The sequence below is a fragment of the Ovis aries genome, chromosome 15 (assembly GCF_016772045.2).
Source record: "Ovis aries strain OAR_USU_Benz2616 breed Rambouillet chromosome 15, ARS-UI_Ramb_v3.0, whole genome shotgun sequence".
Taxonomy (NCBI): Eukaryota; Metazoa; Chordata; class Mammalia; order Artiodactyla; family Bovidae; genus Ovis; species Ovis aries.
Genome location: NC_056068.1, coordinates 38,513,033 through 38,535,637, shown reverse-complemented (window position 1 = coordinate 38,535,637; position 22,605 = coordinate 38,513,033). Strand labels below are relative to the sequence as shown.

The following is a 22,605-nucleotide window of genomic DNA, read 5'->3' as shown; positions in this document are numbered from 1 at the left end:
ACCCAGCCTGTTGGCCCCTGGGAGAGGCTGTAGGCTGTAAGGCAGCAGAGGTCAGGGGTCAGCACATGTAGCTCTCTGTAGCTGTGCTGAAAATGCTGTCTCCTGCCCCACCCTAAACTCAGAAAAGAGATTTCAAGTGCAGAATGAGATGGAGAATTCTAGCTCTCTGACTTACAGGGGGATCACCTTGGGTGTCATCTATAAAATACACAAATTCATGCCTTGCCGTGGAGCTGTGAGAATGACATAGAATTAACTGTGTAAGTGTCTGGTGTGGCTTCCGTATATCTTAGCTGCTCCCGCACTGGCATTCACAGTAGGTGATCAGTGAATGTCAATTCTTCCTAATCTTCCCACCTGTGCATTTAACTGAACTGGTGAATGGCAGTCAGGTTACAATTTTTATTTTGTCCAAAAAGGCAGGAACTCTTTATTTTGTTTATAGAAGGGAGGAACTCCTTGCTTTGCATTTCTTTAAAGAAAAAAGTCTTTCCAAAGACTGCTGGGGTCCTCTGCTAAAGTAGAAAAATCCAGTCCATCCCTCTGGTGTGGACTCAGCTCACTGCCTACCTAACATCCATTTCTCCCCATTTCTCTACCTCCTTTTTACTCCCTCCTGCCTTACAGAGCCTATCTTCATACAGATTTTTCTGCTCCTCCCTGGCCATAGGTTTTAAGGAAAGTAGCTCCCACCCCAGCTCCAAGAGAAGAATCTGTTCTAAACCAGAGTTTCTCCACGACAACACTATCGGTATTTTGTTTTAATTGGGGGATAAATTGCTTTCTGAGGTTCTGTTGGTTTCTGCCATCCAACAACATGCATCCGTCACCCATAAATCTCCTCTCTCCCGAGTCTCCCTCCACCCCTCTAGGGTATGGTAGAGCACCAGCTCCCCTGTGTTATGGAGCAGCTTCCCATGAGCTCTCTATTCTACACAGAGTGGTGCACATACTAATGGGTCAGTGATACTCTCTCAACACATCCCACCCTCTCCTTCCCTGTCTGTGTCTACAAGTCTGTTCTCTACGTCTGTGTCACTAATGATATTTTAAATTGGATACTTCTTTCTTGTGGTAGAGGCTGACTTATGCATTGTAGGATGGTTTAGCAGCATCCCTGGCTTCTACTTACTAGATGCCAGCAACCCTCTCCCCACTCATGACAATCAGATATGTCTTAAAACATTGCCAATGTCCCCTGCCCTCCAGGGGGCACAAAATTATTCACAGAACTAGGGGTCTAAGTTGATCAGAGACGTCCCATTACCCCTGCCAGTGTTTAATTTAGACATTGGTATGTGATACATTTCTGGTCGATAGAACTGAGAGGAAGTTTGCCGAGGCTTCTGAAAAGGTTTTTTGCTCACTCTTAAAAGGGACTCATGGAATAGATAATTTCTCATTCTGCTGGGCGTTTTGGGGTCTGGTTATAATGACCAGAATGGTAGTGGCCATCTTGCAATCATGAAAAACTAGCCTGAAACCAAAGACTACTCACCAAAAAAATAGACGTTTGAATTTGAGTCCTTGATGATGGCAATGAACTTCTGGGTTAAACAAACCTGGAGTCCACTTCCTGTTATGAGAGATCATGCATTTGCTCATTCAACACATTTACTGGATGCCTACTATGTATGCAACTGCTATTGTCCTAGGAACTGGGGCCAGAGCAGTGAACAAGATGGATAGATTTCCTGCACTTAGGAAACTTACATTCTAGTGAACTTAGTGCTTAAACTGACTTGAGATTCTCTATCACTTGTTTCCAAAGGCAACCAAATTAATACACCTACCAGATGCTAAAACTCTCAGCATCATTTCAGCCTTCAATGATATGCAGGAGGTTTTTTGTTTCTTCTGTCTGATTCCTATCTCCTTCTCTACACAGACCATTCCAAACCTTCTACATTTTCCTCAGGCCTCTGACCACCAATGGCATCAACTTGGCTATTGAGCTCCTAACTTCCTGTTGTGCCCCATAATGCTTTGTGCAAACCAACTTTGTTGCATGTGTTCCACAATGTTGGATTGTCTGTTGATTTATCTTTGGAGGCTCTGAATGCAGAAGAGTAGCTGGCTGGACTTAAGGAGTCAAAGTTCTGAGCAATACAGAGGAGCCTCAAGGGGAGACCCTCTGATATAATGTAGACTGAAGTCCTGATGGCTTTCTACTTTCCTTTTCCAGTTCTCTTGACTTCTTGCTACATCTTAAGAGAAGGAAACCTTTTTCTTGAACCAGCCTTAAGACTATCTCTGTTTCAGGGATCAGCAAACTATGATCTGAGAGTCAAATCCAATCTCCTGCCTCAGAAGCTAAGAATGGTTTTGGCGTCCTTAAATGGTTGAAAAAAGTCAAAAGAAGAGCTGTTTCATGTACTATGAAAATTATACATGAAATTCAAGTTTCAGTGTCCATGAGCAAAGCTTTACTGGGACACAGCCGCACTCACTAGCTTATTTGTTGTCTATCGTTGCTTTCATGCTAATGATGGCAGAGTTGAGTTGTTGTGATGGAGACCATACAACCTGTAAAGCTGAAAATACTCATTACCTGAAAAGGTTTGTCATTCCCTGCTCTATTTCACACAACAAAAAGAGACCTGATTAATACATGTATTTTCTGAAATTAGAGATTGTGAGGACCTTTAATATACACTAATAAGTCATTTATCGTATTTCTGATTGTGTTCGAGGGAACCATCCTCTGCTCCTAGAAAACTAGTTAGAAGGCAAAAGCAGAGGAGGAATTTGGATTCAGCCTGGCAGAAAGATGGCTCACCCAGGAAATAATAAATTCAGGCAATTGCTTCTGTTGTCAATTGTTTTCCAAATACATCCTGCTAAGGCTCCCCAGTGTTTCTGAATAGTGAATGTGACTACACAAATATGGCCAAGAGGTGCAGTCAGTCCACTCTGTACATACAGCACAAACAAAACCCCAAGCCGTGCCTGCACTCTGAATGACTGAGAACTCCCTGTTGTATTTCCATGGTTGATTGAATTCATTAGTTTGTTCATATCTTAGATGCTTTCATTCCATCTGCAAACATATATCGGGAATTGTGTAAGAAAGTTTGGAGACTAAACTGAGCAGAGACGTGCAAGAAATGTCAAGATTAACAAAACAGACTTTTTCTTCTTTCTGGAAGGATAATGAGGGCAGGGCTCGGTGTTTGTGGCTGAAGGAGGAGTGGGGAGGCAAGTGGACGACAAAGAGAGAATGGAGCTTGGCTTCCGTCTTTGTCTATGAGCATGCTGTTAGAGGGCTGGAGAGGGTGAAACCAATATTGGCATAGGAGATCTGAAGTCCAAAAAATGTATTGGAAAACTGAACTGCTCCAAATGAGGCCAAGTTTCCTGGACTAAATAAATTACATACCTGGGCATGAAGACAAGTTGCCAACAAGATCACTGGCATGTTGATGGTGGAATTGTGCGGAATTCAGTGGTACTGGAAATCAGAAAATTGTCAGAGAGCATCTTGATTCTGCATCTTGGAAGAAGATGGAATCTTCAAGCTCTAGAGTGGTGGTGTGCATTTGGTCAGAATCCCAAGATAGATGTGTCACTAGGAAGCACATTTGTCTGTTAGAATCAAAACCCTTAAAGGCTAGCCTAACCAAATTAGAAGCCTATTTTTCTCATTCCATGAGCAGTCCTGAGGCAGGCATCAGTTTAGCTGCTCAAGGATATCAGTACTTACTCTCTGAGATTCACCTGGTCTTTCCCTTACTGTCCCCTCATGGTCCCAGGATGGCTGTTCCATGACTGGCATAAGTTTCTGTGTACCAGGCAGAAAGAAGGGGAAGATGAGCAAATCGATGCCACCATCTGTTCCAGCTCAACCCTTTAAGGGGCTTTCCCCCAAAGCTCTACCCAGCAACTTGCACCTACATCTCATGGGTCATAATGTGTCAGATGGTCCACCAGTATCTGAAACAAGTGGAGAATGTAGTTTTTTTTTAGTTGGGTACATTACTCCCTTCCTCTCAAAAGACCAGGGATTGGTCAATAAAGGAGAGAAGGGTACTGGTTACAGTATTAGTTTCTCCAACAAGGATTTTCTAAGAGACAAGTTTAAACATTAAAAAAAAAGAAAGTTGACTACTAGGTACTACCATGAGTTTGCAAAGAAATTTCCAAGCATATAACTCTTCTCTAATGAGTTTGTTAGTAAGCTGATAGAAAAAGGAAAGATGAGACATGTAGCAAATGCATTCATCATCAGCAAGGCATTTAATGAAGTCACTTGTAACGTCCTTATAGATAATAAGGAGAAATATGGATGGCGCGACAGCAGAGTAAGGTAGATTTACAACTGGTTGGAAGACTCAAAAGACTACTAATGAATAGTGCATGCCAGCTCTCTAAGCAATAGCTTGTAGGACTGTGTTGTATTTATTCTAATTAGTATCAGACTTATTAATAATAATAGTATTTATAACTGACAGAAGATTCAGTCCTTGTCCCAGTCATGCTTCACATTAATTTCTGGGATGAGGGTCTAGCAGACCTATATATAGTCTACAGACTTGATGGTGTAAATTGATGATAAGAGTAAGAATCCAAAATTATGCATGTGGGCTGGAATGGTGGACTAAATAAGGTTTTTGTTGTTTAGTCCCTAAGTCATGTCCAACTCTTTTGCGACCTTATGGACTATAGCCTGCCAGGTTCCTCTGTCCATAGGATTTCCCAGGGAAGAATGCTGGAGCAGGTTGCCATTTCCTCCTCTAGGGGATCTTCCTGACTCAGGGATCGAACCCAGGTCTTCTGTGTCCCCTGCATTGGCAGGCAGATTCTTTATCACTGAACCACCTGGGAAGATACAGAGCCACCAGGGAAGCCCCTAAATAATCTTAGCTATCATTTCTTAAATATCTTCTGCCTGCCAAATAGGACACTAAATGTTTTCCATAGATACTCTCATCCTGTGAAGAGTTCTGCAAAGTAGGTCTTCTTATCCTTTTCATTTTACAGATGAAAAAAACCAAGACTCCAAGAAGTTGAGTCACTTGCCTAATGCCACAGAGCTGGAAGTGAAAGAATTAGTCTTATCCTGGCATACTTACCTTCAAAACCTATTTTATTTTCCCTGTGTAATTCTGTTTTTCTATGCAAGTAAATGTAAACAGAACTGTATTTCAGGACCAAGCACGAGATAGGTAAGAAATAGGTTGGGGGAGGAAGCAAGTAAGAAGGCATTTGGACATTTTATTTGGCAGAAAGGTGTATGTGGATGTTTTTAACTTACTTGGAAATGCATCAAACAAATAAAAAGCACTGATGGACTGGTATGGTGATAGATGGGATTCCCTGGTAGCTCAGCTCCTGCAATGCAGGAGATCCCGGTTCAGTTCCTGGGTTGGGAAGATCCCCTGGAGAAGGGAAGAGCTACCCACTCCAGTATTCTGGCCTAGAGAATTCCATGGACTGTATAGATGGATTTGTGCTAAAGCAAGTGTAGTAAGATGTTCGGTGTGGAATCTAGTCATGTATATATGGATGTTAACTGTAAAATTCTTTCAACATTTTTGTATGTTTGAAATTTTTCCTAATGAAATGAGGTGGGAAGTCAATGTAAATTAATAGCATGATGTGGGCACATTTAGATAGGGAGGATAGATTCTCTTCTCGGATAGCACAGCCAGACCTTAAATTCCATATTCAGTTTGAGTGCCAGCCTTTCTGTGTTTGTGACAAGCTGTAATATGCTCCTGGGAGAAAGAAGAGGGGGATTATGGGGTTCATAAACTGTGTCTAACCTGGAAAAGAGAGGAAAAGAGTACAACATGGTAATTCTCAGAATATGCTTTAAAAGCTATGTATTAGTCATCTATTGATGTGTAACAAACTATATCAAAACTCAGTGGCTTAAAACAACCTTTATTATTTTATGGTTTCTGTAGGTTGCAAATTCAGAAGTGGCTCTATCTTGGGATCTCTTATGAGGTTACAAGCAGAATGTCAGTAGGGGCTGCAGTCATCTGAAGGCTTGACTGGGGTTAGAAGATTCACTTCCAAGACAGCTCATTCATAGAGCAGGAGGTTTCTGTTCCTGTTTTGTAGGCCTCTCCATAGGGTTGTATGAGTGTCTTGATGCAATGGCAACTAACATCACCCAGAATGAGCTATTAAGAGAGCAAGGACAAGTCCTTTCAGGACCTCATCTCTGAAACCACGCTCCATAACTTCTGTATTAGTGTAGTCATTAGGAGTGAGTCTTATTGCCATGGACAGAGGAGACTGGTGGGCTACAGTCCATGGGATCACAAAGAGTCAGACACGACTGTCAGACTGTCACTTATAACACATAGAAGTGAGTCACAGGGTCCAGCTCACCCTTAAAGGGAGGGAAATTAAACCCTCCCTTGTGAAGAAAGAAATATCAAAAAATGTGTGGCCATATTTAAAAATCATCATAGTCTGCTTCTTGGAAGAGACTTAAGCTTGTTCTATAAGGATCCTAGGGAAGTAGTTCTTATTTCAGTAGAAAGAAAATTTTCCTAATAGAGTTGTCTAAAAGAATGGGAAGGAGTTTTTCTTCACTTGAGAGATCCAAAAAGAATCTGAGCAGTTAACTGGAGCGGTGACATTCATTCTTTTATTCATCAAGTATCCCTAGAACATTTCCTTAGAGTCGCATTATATGGAAGAGCTGTCGATACAATAGTGGGCAGAACAGGTGGGCTGCCTGCACTCATGAAGTTTGCACTGTCCTAAGAGAATGAACAAGCACATCAAATAATTACAGTTTGTGATGAGTGTTATGAAGGCAAAAAATAACTAGGCTACTGTAATATCAACTAAAGTTGTAGGGAGATAATTGATTCATAGAGTTCATAAAAGAAAGAAATGCTTGACCAAGATCATCCTATAGATTCCTTCCAATTATGATGGTGGCCGCTCATCCATCCCTTCATCTATTTTTCGTTATTCACTCAACAGACAGTGAGTGTGTACTATGTGCGGGGCACCAGGCAAGGTAAAAGCAATACAAAGTCAACAGTGGTGCCTTTTAAGGAGCTTGGGGTCTTGTGAGAGGTAACAAGATGCATGCACAGATAGTGGTCCCGTGGGATAAGTGCTGCAGGAATTATACGCACAGAGCCTGCTGCACACAGGAGTGATAACCCTGCCTGGGGTGTTGGTGAAAGCTTCTCAGAGATGCCATTTGAGCTATGTTTTTAAGGACAAGGAACAAGACTGACAATTAGCATAAGAACCTTTCTAAAAGGTCAGCATCCCAGATACCAGGACTTATTAAGAAGAAAGAAGGAATAGAGACAAAACTGAAATGTAAGTTTAATGAGTTAATGGAGCTTGATGAATGAGTGCACTCTGTATTCTGGCTCTCATATCACTGCATTAAATGCACTGGGTTGACAGAGAAAATCATTTCACGTTTGAATCTTCTCAAGAGAAACTCCAACACCACAGGCTCAGCACAGCTCTGCTCCTCTCACAGCAACTTCCCTCGTGGTTCCCTGCTACAGACCTTCTGCTCCAGACCAGATAGCCCCCTCACCACTGCGCCAGTGCTCCATGCTCCCATAGTCAGTGCTGCTCAGGGTGCCTTTCTCCCTCATCCCTCTAAATCCGACCCCCTCCATCAACTCCCGCTGTTTGCCCACGGATTCCTTCCCCTGTGCAAGGAACACAGAGATCATCGGTCTTGGTTCTAAATTGGCCCTGAAATGTGTCTTGCAGATCTTTGTGGGCTCTCAAATAGATTGTGACTGTGGATGAAACCAATCACCTAACTTCTCTATGCCTCAGTTTACTCATCTGCAAAATGGAGGTAATAAATTCACCCAGATTGTTACGAGGATTATATGAGTCCATACATGTGGAGCATTTAGATCACCACTGCCTGACTCATTGTAAGCACATTACGACTGTCCACTGTGATTATTATAGGACAGGTGTGCCCTCCTGTCCTTCAGGGATCTGATAAAGGGCTGAAAATTGTCAATGTCGCCACAGTCTGATGAATGAATAAAATGTGTTCTATTCTTACTCCCTCTTAATGCTCAGACCAACAGACATGGTTCCAATTTTCTAAGAGAAATAATTTGGACCTGAATTATGTTCTGGGGACTTTTTTCCTAGGTCCTAGCTCTTTGGGCTCGGCATACAAAGTAACAGTTGGATGCAGCTTATTTAGAACCACAACCCAATCCATAAACCTGACACTTCAGCAATTATATTTCCCAGATTGGGAGGGGTGCAAAACTTGGGCCACAGCTAACTGGAAGCCAAAGTCTTTTTTTTTTTTTTTTTTAATTTGTAGCGCATGGAAACTTCATTATGGTGGGAGGAGGAGGGAAGCATCTTTTCTTCTGCCCTGTTTTGGTTACTCTTATGTATTCCCTTATGCCTTAAATATCCTTTCTGGCAACTTCTGTCATCTTCTGTCACGCTCTGTTGTCATTAACTGTGTCTCCTTCCCTCTTGTCTTCCTCATGTCAACAGGCTATAAGGATGTGAATCCATTCTCTCCTCTATTTTTTTCTCTCAATTACTTTCTCCAGCCTAGTCTTATATGTGAGCAGAGGAGCTGCCAGTCTGCAAGCCCTGGAAACTCCCCAAGACCTGCTAGGTTATAGAGTCTAGAATCCACTTCTTTGGTTCATCCTAGGACACCATTGTGAATAGCCACACATGTCATTTGATGAGCCTCATAGAGGACACAAGAAGATTATTCTTTCCATTAATATGCTAGCAAGAGTATCAAATTGATCTGTTGGTTTGGAAATCAGAGCACGACACCGAGAGAGAGCAACACAGGACAGCTAAGTTTTGAGAATCTTTCACATGGAACTTTGGACACAAAACCCTAACAACTCCCAGGCCCCCAGCTCCCATCAGTCATCTGGGCTGGAGACCTGTTGCCTCTGATAGTCTGCTGTACATCCCCCGTTGAAAGACCTCTTGTTATTGTTGCTGTTCAGTTACTAAGTCATGTCCCACTCAGACTCCATGGACTGCAGGATGCCAGGCTTCCCTGTCCTTCACTCTCCCAGAGTTTTCTCAGACTTGTGTCCATTGCATCAATGATGCCATCCAGCCATCTCATCCTCTGCTGTCCCCTTCTCCTCCTGCCCTCCATCTTTCCCAGCACCAGAGTCTTTTCCAATGAGTTGGCTTTTCGTATCAGGTGGCCAAAGTATTAGAGCTTCAGCTTTAGCATCAGTCCGTCCAATGAATATTCAGGGTTGTTTCCTTTAGGATGTACTGGTTTGATCTCCTTGCAGTCCAAGGGACTCTCAAGAGTCTTCCCCAGCACCACAGTTCAAAAGCATCTATTCTTTGGTGCTCAGCCTTCTTTATGGTCCAACTCTCACATCCATACGTGACTACTGAAAAAATCATAGCTTTGACTATACAGATCTTTGTTGACAAAGTGTGTCTCTGTTTTTTAATACGCTGTCTAGGTTTGTCATATATTTTCTTCCAAGGAGCAAGCATCTTTTAATTTCATGGCTGCAGTCAATGTCTGCAGTGATTTTGGAGCCCAAGAAAATAAAGTCTGTTACTTTTCCCACATTGTACCTGTTTGCCATGAAGTGATGGAATTGGACATTAGTTTTTTGAATCTTGAGTTTCAAGTCAGTCTTTTCTTGAATTTGTATCATCTCATACCATCCCTTACCCTTACCAGCCCATGGTTTCCCTCCTTGAATTCATTATCTCAGGAAATTATACTACCGCTGATATCCCTCACATGGCCTGTGTGAGAGCCCTCATAGTCATCCCTGACTCCCTTCTCCTCTCCTGCACATCACCGTGTACCTAGTCCTGTTCACCTTACCTCCTCAACAACACTGTGTGTCATTCCCTCCTGTCCAGCTGCTTTCGCCATGGCCCTCCTCTGGACTGATGTTAAAGCCTTTTAGTGTATGTCCCTGCCCCTAAACTCTCACCAACCATCCATCTTTATCTGGTGCCACTGAAAAGGTCATTCTGTCACCGCAAGGACACATCCTGCCTTTTCACACCCCTCTGTCTTTGTACTGGCTGTTCCCTCAGCTAAAATGCCTATTCCTGTTGTCCAATTGGTAAGTCCTTATCTATCTTTCAAGGAGGTGTTGAGTGGCTTTTCAAAAGTTACCTTTTCCTGGGCTCTCACCCCAAACAGAATTAGTCACTCTGCTTCGTGCTTTCAATAATACTATCTGGTTTTTCATCTTAGAAATATCTGCTTTATCTGTCTCTGCAGCTTTTTGAAGGCAGGAATTTTGTGTTGTCTCTGTATCACTTTCCTCCCAGTTAATCAATAAATGTTTGTTGAATGAAAAGGTTGAATTTCATCAAAATTCATTAAACACATAGTTCATGCAGACACATTATTCTAAACACAGTGGAATGGTATTTGACTCATTATTCAGTGACTTTCTCAAAGAGCAAACAATCTAGTCTGCCATAGACCCAGGAGGTGACCTTAGGAGTGCCTTACTGAATATTGCTGCACGTTCAGTTTACTGTCGCCAGGTGGCAGTAGAGTGCCATGGTCATGTGGTCCAAATTCTGAAGTTTCAGAGCTTCCAAAAGGTGGGCTGCACTTGGTCTGGGTTGCCAGATTTATAGCAAGCAAGCCACAGGGGAAATGTGGTCTGTGTCCACGTTTTGGACATGACTGGATTTGCAAGACTTTGTGCTTGGGAGCTGCCCACAGCTGTACCTGGCATAGATGGTATCGCATTCATACATGATACCCTCTCTAATTAGAAAGCCAAAGCAGAGAGACTGAGACATCTCCAAACTGGGGCCAGATCTACATCTCAGAAGAGCCCCACCCCCCACCACCCCACCCCATACACACACCCTGTGTGCATCTCTTTAACTTCTTCCAGTGATGAACTTCCATTCGGCTATACAATGACAGGGACCTTACTGATGGCTTTTGTCTACTTCAGTTCACACAAAGGCTATGATGAGGAGGTCTTACGTGACCTCTGTTGGAACAGTTTCAATAAAGACTCATGAGCTGTTGCCAAAGTTCCCTGCAAGGAAAAATTGAATGGAAGCTGAGAGAGCAGAGACAGCAAGGAAGAACAACTCTTTTGAAAGTCTGGCTCTGGGGCATATTGAGAGAACAGCTGGCGAGGGCAAGGAGGGCAGTGAAATGTCCAGAGTCACCTCAACCCGGTCCTCTACTCCTACCCACATCCCAGATGGGGAGACTCACCCAGGTCTGCAAGCTGAGAATGTGGACAGAAAGGGAAACTGAGCTATGGGCGAGCCAGACAGAGGGTCATAACCAGATAAGTGTTCAGCAGAAGGCAGGAGAGAATGAGGACAGGGGGTGAGTCTTGGAAGAACGGAAGAGTGAAATCCCTTCTTTTAAGGTAAGAAGTGAACTTGGCAGTTTGAGGAAATTCATGCCTAAAGTCCTTTCTTTGAGGGTAGAATAAGAGACCAGGTTATCCCCCAAAGAGTGAGAATAGCAAGGGTGATACAACAGGCCTAAAACATAACAAGGACTAGAAGAAAGAGAGAAAGCACTGTGAAGAATAGGAAAGGAAACTGATTAAGAACTTTGGTTGAGAGTCAAATTCATGAGTTTGTAGAACAGCGATTAGAAGAGTTACCGTGTTTTTTCGCAGCAGAATTCAGAAGTCGGGGATAGTTCCATTGTTCTTCTTAGTTGATCTTCAAAAATAAAAAGGGCGACCTAATGAAGCGCGTTGGTGAGGATATGGTTAAAATGGTTAAGTACGATGTCCACATTGGACGGGGAAGGAACTGCCAACAAGATGCGCTGGGAAAATCAGAACTGGTTAAGCAGTTGGAGGTCTCAGTGACACAGAGGGGTCAAGCACGGGAGTGATGCAATGGGACCGCTGAGAGTGGAATGAAAGAGGACCATTGGGAGCCATTATTCCCAAAACTGAGGATACTTCTGCAGGGGAGGGCTGATGATATGGAAGGACCCAAGCTCTCTTGAATAGAGGGGGTCAGAGGGATGGCTGAGTATCATTAAAGACTTTCTAGTTTCTAAAAACGATGGCATGCGTGCGGATGGGCTGGAAGCCAATGAGCCACTTGCAGAGTTCTTTGTGGCTGCAGGGAGTGACCTGAGGCTATAGCTGATAGAGGTAGGATGGCGGAGGATGGAGTGTAAATTCGATATTGCGAGCTTTCAAGTGAGAGGGACTTTTGAAGGCTCTTCTAGGATGCTGATCTGGATGAAGCAGTGAAAAATAGGTAAGGTGCTGCAGAGAGTAGAAGAAAGGTAAAACTGGATGGAGACCAAAGAACCGGAGAGATCAGGCGAATGGAAGGACTCGTACCTTGGGTAGAATTGTAGGATGGATCAGTGAACTTCAGAATTCCAAAGGTAGCGTAATTATATACAGTTTGACTAATGCTTGGAACATAACAGGTGCTGGATAAATCTCTCTTCCGTTAATATTTTTTGCTTTTAGAATTTTAAAAAGTTGTATTTTTATATTCACTGTCCATAACTTGGACTCAGAACCTATTGGCTTCCTGTGGACAGCTTCTGGACTTTTCTTCACGACAGATCACAGATAGGTTGTTCAGTACAATTCAGCTTTCTTTGTTCATTGTCCATTTACTTTCTTTTTCTAAAAACACCTTTCCATAAAATTTCCGAGTATACCTCTATGAGTTATAGGAACAAAGACACTACATTTCTGGATTCTCGTTCTATATTAATAACAATACTAATTTCTTTTGTGAATCACTTTGAAGTTTATAAATTGCTATCTCAGTTACTTGTTTATTTCTCAAAACCCCAGGCAGTAGGCAGGGTAGGTATTACTATTTCCCAGTTTGTACATAAGCAGTTTAGACAGGAACCGTGAGCTCCCAAGACCACTCAGCTTCACAGCCAGAACGTGGGAAAGCCAGAAGGAAGCCTTGCGTCTCAAGTGTGAATTATAAGCTGCGGTTCCCTAAACAGTAGTTTAAATTTGTTCAAAGTGCAGATTCAATAGGTCTGGGATGGGGTTTTGGAATTTGCATTTGAGAGCAAACATTTGATGCTGTGTTTCAATGACCATACTCAGAAAAACAATAATCTAGAAACTTTTTCCCTTCTCTCTTAGAAAAAAAAAAAAAGAGGCTGATCTCACCTCTTACCAATCAAAGGAGTTTTTTCTCTTTTTTTTTCTCTCTCAGAGAAGTGGAGCCCCTAGCTCTTCTCTTCTGTGACCTACCCACACACACTGATAAAGTTAATTATCTGCCCTGGCTAAATGACTTTCCCTAGCAACACCCTAGCAACTAACATCAGCTCTGCCTTAGGCTACAAAACTGGAAAGAGATTTCTTGAAGTCCAGTGTATTTTACAACAGAACGAAACATCTGAACAGGAAATTAAACAGAAAGTAAACTGGATTCATTGCTAGGAGATGAGACATAGGCATATGAGACAGTTCACAACAATCTACCGAACGGAATAGTCAAAGAAAGAAACTTTCTTCTCACAAGTTCTCCTGAAGTCTGGAGGAGAGACTGCAAGACTTCATCCCATGGAGGAGAAGAGAATTTCAATGGGCAGAAGAAGGGAAAACATCCTAGGTGATGGGAAAGCTATAAACAAAGTTTGCCAATTCCAAAAGTGGGGAATACAGGGGATCCAGCTGGGGAGCACTGAGAGCTCAGTCTGGAATCTATGACCAGATCATGGAGGGCCTTGAAGTTCACTTGAAGAACCTGGGCTGCATCAGAGGGTCCTGGGAGGCTGGTATTCACAGAACAAATACTTATGGAGCCGGGCACCATGATGTGCATGGAGGACACAGTGGTGAGCCCCAGAGACAGTCCCAGCCCTTATGGATACTGGAATCTAGTGATGGAGACAGACAGCGAACAAATACCGAATGTAAAAGTCAAACATTAAAGTGACTATATGATTATAACACAACACTTCCCTGGTGGCTGGTAAAGAATCTGCCTGCAATGTGGGAGACCTAGATTCGATCCCTGGGTTGGGAAGATCCCCTGGAGAAGGGAAGATAATTATAAATCTTGAGAATATTAAGAGGAAGATACTAAGTTCCAGGAGAGCATAGAAAGAGGGGCAGGACCTATTCAGGGAAATCTGAAAGGACTTCTCTGGGGAAGCAGTTTTGCACTGAGATCTGAAGGATGCGTAGAAGTTGGCTGGGAGAGGATAGGGGGTGGGAAAGATGAAAGCACTGGGTTCTAGGCAGAGAGAACCACACAGACCAAAGTGCATAAAGCTGGAAAGCCATGGTGGCCAGAAGTCATGAAAAAAGGGGCACATGGCCCTGAGAGGCAGATCAGGCAGGGCCACAGAGGCCCCAGTAAAGATTCTTCATTTTGAGAGCCCCGAAAAGCCAGTGGAAAAGGATTGTAACTGAGGGATTGACATTCTAGTCTGCCTTTTAAAAAGGATCACTCAGACTTCAGTTCAGAAGATGCACTGGAGGAGAGAAAGGGTAGACATGGGCAGCCCAGTTAGGAGCCTGAGAGATGATGACAGCTCAGACTGGTATGGTGCGAGAGGAGATGGCAAAAAATGGACACATCTTGGAGGGAATTGGAAACCAGTGACTTGCTGATGGATTGAATCTGTGGAGAGAGAACAGTGGTCTGACCGGACAGTAGAGCTGGGTTAGGGAAGTTTAGCTTTGGTGGAGGAACTGCAGCTCCACGGGCTGCTTGGAGCCTGCTGTAGTAGCCCCAACGCTGGGGTGACCACTGTGTAGAGGAAAGAACCCCATTTTGATGCTGGTGAGGCCTGTTTTGAATCCTGGTTCTTTTATGCCTTGTTGGCTTTGGTACCCAGACAGTAAGGGGCTTCCCTGATAGCTCAGTTGGTAAAGAATCCGCCTGCAATGCTGGAGACCCCAGTTCAATTCCTGGGTTGGGAAGATCTGCTGGTAAATGGATAGGCTACCCACTCCAGTATTCTTGGGCTTCCCTGTGGCTCAGCTGGTAAAGAATCCACCTGCAATGGAGGAGACCTGGGTTGGATCCCTGGGTTGGGAAGATCCCCTGGAGAAGGGAATGGCTACCCACTCCAACAGTCCATGGAGTCACAAAGAGCTGGACACAGCTGAGCGACTTTCACTTTCACCAGACAGTAAACTCTATAGGGAAACAGGGGCTTCCTTGGTGGCTCAGCAGTAAAGAACCTACCTGCCAATGCAGGAGAGGCAGATTCAATCCCTGGGTCAGGAAGATCCCCTGGAGCAGGCAATGGCAACCCACTCCAGCATGCTTGCCTGGGAAATCCCATGGACAGAGGAGCCTGGTAGTTACAGTCCAAGGGGTTGCAAAAGAGTAAGACACCACCTAGCGACTAAACAACAACAAGCTGAAAAATAGCAGAGGGGATGGGGCCTCCTACCTCACGTGGTTTTCCTGTCACTGTTGAATGAGAAGTAAACTATTCTGTCCCTCCTTGTTCCATTTCCGCCCACCTCCATGTTAGAGTTGAATATGCTGATTTAGATGAAAAGACTTTCAAGAACACATAATTGAGCTATGGGATGTAAAATAAGCTCCATGAAGACAGGAGCCACATTTTATTTATTTTGGTAGTTTCCTGTCCTCTGAGGTAAGATTGGCTTACACTCTCCTGAACAACTTGGTTTGCAGTGTTTATGTCACCATTATAATTGGAAAAGATTCCTGTAACAATGTATTTAAAATATCGGCCTCTCCCCTAGATTGTAAAATCCACAAAGGCAAGTAAATTACCCCAGGAGAGAGCAGGTGGAGCACATTGGACATGAATGAATGAATGAATTTTTGTTCCCTCTGGAGTCCACTACTCAGCACAGAGTTTGCCCCAAATCTGAACTCAAGGACAGCTTGCAGGGTGCATGGGACTGTGCACCGTGGAGTCTACATGAAACCTGAGCCAGTCCAGCCACAGTGGAGATAATTCACTCAGGACACAGAAGTGAATTTGAATGTCAACTCTGTAAAGGAAGGCTGCTAGCTGGAGCAGGTGCTGCCAAGGGTCAAGGAGAGTCAGGCTGAGAAAAGAGCATAATTGGCTTCTGCCAAGGGGCACTGCCAGAGGACCTCTGAGAGAAGGTGCCCTCTTAATCGTGGCAGGGAGAGTCCAACACATGGATTAGGGGCAGGCGAGGAGGAATGGAGGCCTCCAATGCAGATGGCTCCTCTGGGCTGTTTGTTAGTGATGTCAAAGAGAAAAACTTGACCTGGAAAGCAAAGAAGATTGCTTTTTAAATGCAGGCTCTTGAGGTGTGTTGACAGCCCAGGGGAAGGAGAGGGTGCTTAACCAAAGCTTCTGAGAGTGCTTAGGATGCTTGAGCACACTGAGGGCAGGCAGAGGCATTACCGGCATCCCCAGGACAGACTTGATCTCCATTAGTGTGATACCCAGGGCCAGGCCCACCTGTTGAGCCTGGGGGTGGAGGTTAGGCCCAGTATTCTGTATGCCTCATTTCTTTTAACTCTCAGTTCAGTTCAATTCAGTTCAGTCACTCAGTCGTGTCCGACTCTGCGACCCCATGGACTGCAGCACGCCAGGCTTCCCTGTCCATCACCAACTCCCAGAGTTTGCTCAAACTCATGTCCATTGAGTCGGTGATGCCATCCAACCATCTCATCCTCTGTTGTCCCCTTCTCCTCCTGCCTTGGGACTGGATGCCATGATCTTAGTTTTCTGAATGATGAGAATGTTAAATGTCATTTAACTTTAGCACCCTCTAGAGAAAGGCTATATTAGCCCATAGGTGTACATGCACCCTTTCTGAGCAGGAATCTGAAGCTTGGAGAGGTTAAATAACTTGCTCAAGTCTCACAGCGGGTGAGTGGAAGGACTAATTGTTTGTTTGTTTGCTTTTTAATTGGAAGATGATTGCTTTACAATATTGTATTGGTTTCTGCCATACATCAACATGAATCAGCCATAGGTATATATATGTCCCCTGCCTCCTGAACCTCCTTCCCACCTCCCAGCCCATTCCATTCCTCTAGGCTGTCACAGCACCAGGTTGACTCCCTGTGTAATACAGCAGACTCCCACTGGCTGGCTATTTTGCATATGGTAATGTATATGTTTCAGTGGTACTCTCTCAATTCATCCCACTCTCTCCTTCCCCCATGTGTCTACAAGTCTGCTCTCTATGTCTGCATCTCCATTGCTGTCCTGAAAACAGGTTCATCAGTACCATCTTTCTAGATCCCTTAGATATATTTGTTAATATATGATATTTGTTTTCTCCATCTGACTTACTTCACACTGTATAATAGGCTCTAGGACTAATGTTTGATTCAGGTCTGTCCCCAAGGAAACACTGGGTGAGATTCTTGCACCTGGCTTTCTCTGTCTGGCTTTGGGGTTGGTGCCTGAGGCTCTGGCCAGTGAGCACTCAGGCTCAGTTCCTCTCCAAACATCTGTCACTGGGGACTGGGAACCTAAACTAAAGTCTAAGCCAAGAAAACACAAGCTTTTCTTTGAAACTTTCAAAATCTCTTTCCAGGGCTCTATGAGGACTCCCCTGGGCTTTAGGCAGTTTTGTCTTTGTGGGCTTCTTCCTTCATAAAACAACAGTAAACGTTATATTTTATGACTGTGTAAATCGAAATATAAATAAATTAGTACTATATGGTCAAATATTTTATTAGCTCTAAATGTATTTTTTTCTTTTGATTTTAAAGAGACCATTTTCAGGAATTGCCAAAAGTATTACAAGCCGTAGCACTGTGCCTACAGGGGCCAATGGATGAATCATTTTTGCTCCTTTCCATCCATCAGTCTGACCTGTTCCATCACGCTATGAGAAGGGCAATAAATTCAGATAGCCGTGGCATCTGACTCTGTATTAACTGGTCAAAAGCCTCAGTTTGCTCCTCTGTAAAATGAATGAAAGTAGTGTCGCATTTATTCTGTGCAGTGAGATTGGAGAAGGTAAGCAGATGTAAGTAAACCTCCCAGAATATGGCCAGGCACAGAGGTGAATGATAGTTGCTAGTTGGGTCCGACCCTTTGCAACTCCAAGGACTGTAGCCTGCCAGGCTCCTCTGTCAATGGAATTCTCCCAGCAAGAATACAGGAGTGGATTGCCACTTCCTTTTACAGGAGATTTTTCCTAATCCAGGGGTCGAACACAGGTCTCCTGCATTGCAGGCAGATTCTTTACCATCTGAGCCACCAGGGAAGTCTACTATTAAGAGAGATTTCTAAGTATAAAGACAGGTCAACTTAAAAAGTATCAGCAGATACATGCTTGACTTTATCCTATAAGCTATAGACAGTACATTGTAATATGGCACAGAGTAGATGTGCAACAAAAGTTAGTTCTCAGTCTATCCCTCCTTGGGGCACCCGCCTCCACAGAGTCCGGGGTTGGGGTGGCAGCCTCATGGTGGGACAGAGCCCGCAGTGTCCCTAGACCCTATGATTTCCTCGCTAGACCCTGGGAATTCAGCGTCGCAAAATAAACACCACCGCGCCGCTAATCGCCAGCTCAGAAACAAAACAGCGCTGCGCTGGGGATCTGGGCAAAATCAGCCCTCCCTCCTCCTCCTCCTCCTTCGCCGCCGCCCTCCCTTCCTCGCGCTGCTCGGCTTGCTCGGCTCTGCTCAGCGCAGCGCAGCTCGGCAGCCGCCAAGCCCAGGCAGCACGTTCTCCCGGTCGCCAGCACCGGCTCGGAGCTCCGCTCCCCGCCTGGGCTCTGCCAGGTCTCGTTTCCGCGGGGACCCCTTCGGGCAGGAGTCGTGTGGCGAGAGCCAGCGGCTAGGGCACAAAGTTGGGGGCCCGCGAGGATGAGGCTGTCCCCCGTGCTCCTGAGGCTGAGCCGGGGTCCAGCGCTGCTGGCCCTGGCGCTGCCCCTGGCGGTGGCGCTGGCCTTCTCCGACGAGACCCTGGACAAAGTGCCCAAGTCAGAGGGCTACTGCAGCCGCATCCTGCGCGTCCAGGGCACGCGGCGCGAGGGCTACACCGAGTTCAGCCTCCGCGTGGAGGGCGACCCCGACTTCTATAAGCCGGGAACCAGCTACCGCGGTAAGTGGCCCGCCGTGGTGTTGGGGGCGCGGGACTTGGCCCCCCGGAGGGCGCCAACCACGCAGTGCCGGAGGAGGGCGCACGGTTCCCAGGCGCACGGTGCCAGCGCAGCCCGCCGAGGGCCCCCTTCTGTCCTGGATGCCCTATCCTTTCAGCTCCGACCCAGTGTCCGGCGCCGTCGCGGGGCCGCAGCCAGGAGATGCAGCCCCCAAGTCCGAAGAGCGGTTCCCGGGTGTGGGTCGGAGCTGAGCGACGCGTCACTCTGGCCTGGCTTCTACCCCGGGTGGTTTCAGGAGAGCGGTGGAGACTCGCCTTTCTCCAGATCCGTTTCTGGGGTCGAGGGGACCCTGGCTTCTTTTAGTCGGGTCCTAGGCAGGGTGGTGACTCCGGTTTTCCCCACTCCCATCCCTGAAGGAGAGGAAACCAGCTTTTCAGAGACCGGCCCCCAGTGGGACGGTCATTCCAGCTTCCCCGGACGGATCCCTACAAGAGAAGGGACTTGGGCTTCTCCCCTAACTGGTCCTAGGGCGGGGGGAGGAGAAGAGAAGAACCTGAAGCTTTTCGGAAGGTTGCCTGGAAAGAACTCCAAATTATTCTTTGACGGTCCCAGGTGAGGGAGAAGACCCTGGATTTCTAGGACAGGCTCCCAGTGGACTGAGAGCTCTAGGTAGTTTTGAACAGGGGAGGGGAATCCAGTCAAGACCGAAAGGGAAGCGCAGATTCCTGAGGCCTGGTCCCTGGAGGCCAGAGCTGCTCCCGCAACCCCGAGTCTCAGTACCCGCAGAAAAGCGGTTCTCTAAGCTCCTCAGCTGACAGCCGGCTTTCGAGAGCGCAGAGAGGGGTTGTCCAAAGCAAGTGAGCGCCTCCCGGGCCTGACAGGCAGCTCGACCAGCACAGACCTGAAGACCCCTGACGCCATGCCCAGAGCCCAGAGCCCCTCTCTTAAGCCGGGTCAGGTCCCCAGCCATCTTTTCCCTGCCGTTCTCCAGTCAGGAGCCAGGACGCCAGGCTCGGAAGGAAGCCTGCCTAGCCTCACCGGGGGCCCCGCGGGCGGGGAGTGACAGGGCACGGGTCCCTTCACCCCGGCCCTGCATAGGTCGATTCTGGGGCTGAGCAAGGGAGAGGGGCTTTGGGGCACTCGTGGGGCAAACGGGCCCACAGCCACCGCCCTTCCATCCCCACTTTCCCCGTTCCCAAGCGTCGCGAGAGGAAGCTATGGGGGCAACACTGGAGAAAGTTCGGGGTAGTGCCAGCCGGAGCCCGCGTCACGCAGGCGACCAGAACCAGGGACCACCTTTCCCGGAACGCTTCCCCCATTTTCCTGGGTTTGTGTTCCCGATCCTCTCCGCCCGGAGCTACCGAGAGCGCAGTCCGCTTGTGGACGCGCTCCACGCCTGGCGGGCAGCCCTTGCAAGCCCGCACGGCTAGGCGGGGTGGGGGCTACTCTGCGCGGAAGGATGGGGGTGGCGTGGAGAACACCGGGCCCGGCCCCCACGGAGCTGGCAGCGGGTTGGCCCGGCTGCCCAGCAAGCCAACTTACATGCGGTTGCAGCCTCTTCCCCCCAGCTGGGAAACAGCCAGTCCTCTCCGTGGACTGGAGGGAAGTGGGTGTAACCCCGCTGGCCTCTTCAGCCCTCCCCCAAACCGAGGACCTGAGTCCCTGAGAAAACTGCCCCAGCTCCACGTGGCAGCGAAAGAGGTGGCTCCGCAGTCAGTCCCGGGTTTAGTAGCTGTGTGACCTTGTGCGAGTCCTTTAATTTCTCGGATCCTGTTTCCCAGTTATTGAAAACAGATGTTTGTCCAGCTACCTTGGGGGGGTCTTAGGGAGTAAATGAGTGCATAAAGATGAGCGTGCCTGAGCTACAGTGGGTTCCCAGTATATATTAGAGTTGTCAGTGAGGCCCAAATGGTTTAATAATGAAGGGATGTGCACGGTCAGGTTCACTTTGTTTCTGCCATGTGTGCGTGTGTGTGTGTTTAAAAGTAGGTTTTCTCAGCACTCCTTCAAGCCAGTCTACCAGTGGATGGCAGTTACCTGGTGCTCAGGAAATAATTGAATGAGTGAATGCATGAATGATTTCTCCATATTAGGAGGCTTGCTTAAGACTATTACTAGTTTAGGACCAGAATTTCTTTGGGGGATAATGGAGGCTAGTCTGCAGCCCAAGAGTCCTACTGGGTCTTTATTCGCACATGAATCCTCCCAATTTGGCTGAGCACTGGCCATGAGGGATCCCAGCACTGAGACAGAGATGCATCTGGGATTCACATGAACAGAGGGGTTCCGTGATGGCCTAAGTATCCATGGACAGCGGGTGAAAACTGGGACTAGACTTTCACCTTATAGGTTATGCCAGCCTACAATGTTAGTCTTCAACTGTGACGCCCGACTCAGGCGTTGGTGGGCAATCATCTTACCTCTTTTCTGGTGGCTAAGAGATCTTGCAAGAAAGATCTTGCAGGAACCAGGCTAATACCTCCTGAGTCAATACTTCGGATTAGCAAACCTGATTCTGCCACTCAAAGTTAGGAAGAAAAGGGCACTGGCCTGGTTTGTGACATTTTCTGTTGGCTTATACTTTCTTAGAATAGTTACATTAGAAGTAAATCTAATACGTTCTGCTCCGGGTATTGACTTAGGGCTATGGAAATTAACATTCTCCTGGTGTTCTGTTTGCTTTTTTATTTTTTACTGAATTAGGGCCCCTCACAATCTTTGGAATCAATGGTCTGTTTTCCTGCCTCAAACCTTTGTCCTTGGGATTCCAGTTCATCCCCACAGAGCTTCCACTCTCCATGCCCCACTCCCACCCTCCCATCTCAGCATATCCTTTAGATTTTCTAGACTGGAGTAAAATGGTCACTATGGAAAAAAAAATTAAAACATGGGGTTTCTTCTCAACAGTCAGGATCCAATTGAGATGATGATTCAGCCTTTTCCCAAGTTGTTAGCACTATATTGACTGCCTCTTCTCTCCCACATCTCTACCCTCCCTCCCTTTTTCCCTCAATACCACTCCCTCTGCAATAATTGTGCTTTAGAAAGCTCTGAAAGGCTTGCTCTGTTTCTGACCATGGCCTCCTTTGGAAAAGAGATTACAGTGATTAAAAATAACAAGTTGAGGATCCTCAAGGGGCTTCCCTTATAGGAGGACAATTTGCAGGACCAGTCATTCCCAGATCACAACTTCAAGCCAAATAGAAGAAAATCAGCTGAAATGTTCAAGAATTGATTGAAAATAAGAGACTCTTTTGTCTGTCCAAAGGTCTGTTTATTAGGAAAATAAAGCCAGACCCTGGCTAATGAGAGTGGCTTTTCCTAGATGCTCTTTAAAGGGGAATTTCAAGGAACTTGATGGGGAAAGAATGTCCAGGCAAGATTTCAAAAGCTTGACCAACTTCAAGCATAATTAAGGGATTTATTCTAAACAGGGAGGTTTGGAGACCTCCAAAGCTGCTTTGCCTTCTCTTTCTTTTTCTCACTCTGGGGCACACACTTCCATAAGAATGTGTGTCCCAGAGTGTCCCATCTCCACCTGGTAGAAAGTACACAGGCTTTGATATTGGCTGGGTCTGTTTCCACTCTGGCTCAGTCACACATTCACTGTGTAACCATGGGCAGG

At 46.1% G+C, this 22,605-nt stretch overlaps 1 protein-coding gene across 1 annotated transcript in view; it reads left to right on the top strand.

Annotated features, from left to right (window-relative positions):
- Positions 1–18,566: 18,566 nt before the first annotated feature.
- The window catches only part of SPON1 (spondin 1), a 313,267-nt gene continuing 309,228 nt past the window's right edge, over positions 18,567–22,605 (top strand). The window contains exon 1 of the mRNA XM_027979368.3: positions 18,567–18,982. Within this exon, the coding sequence (XP_027835169.1) occupies positions 18,745–18,982 (238 nt within the window). The 5' untranslated portion in view covers positions 18,567–18,744. The remainder of the gene's footprint in view (positions 18,983–22,605) is intronic.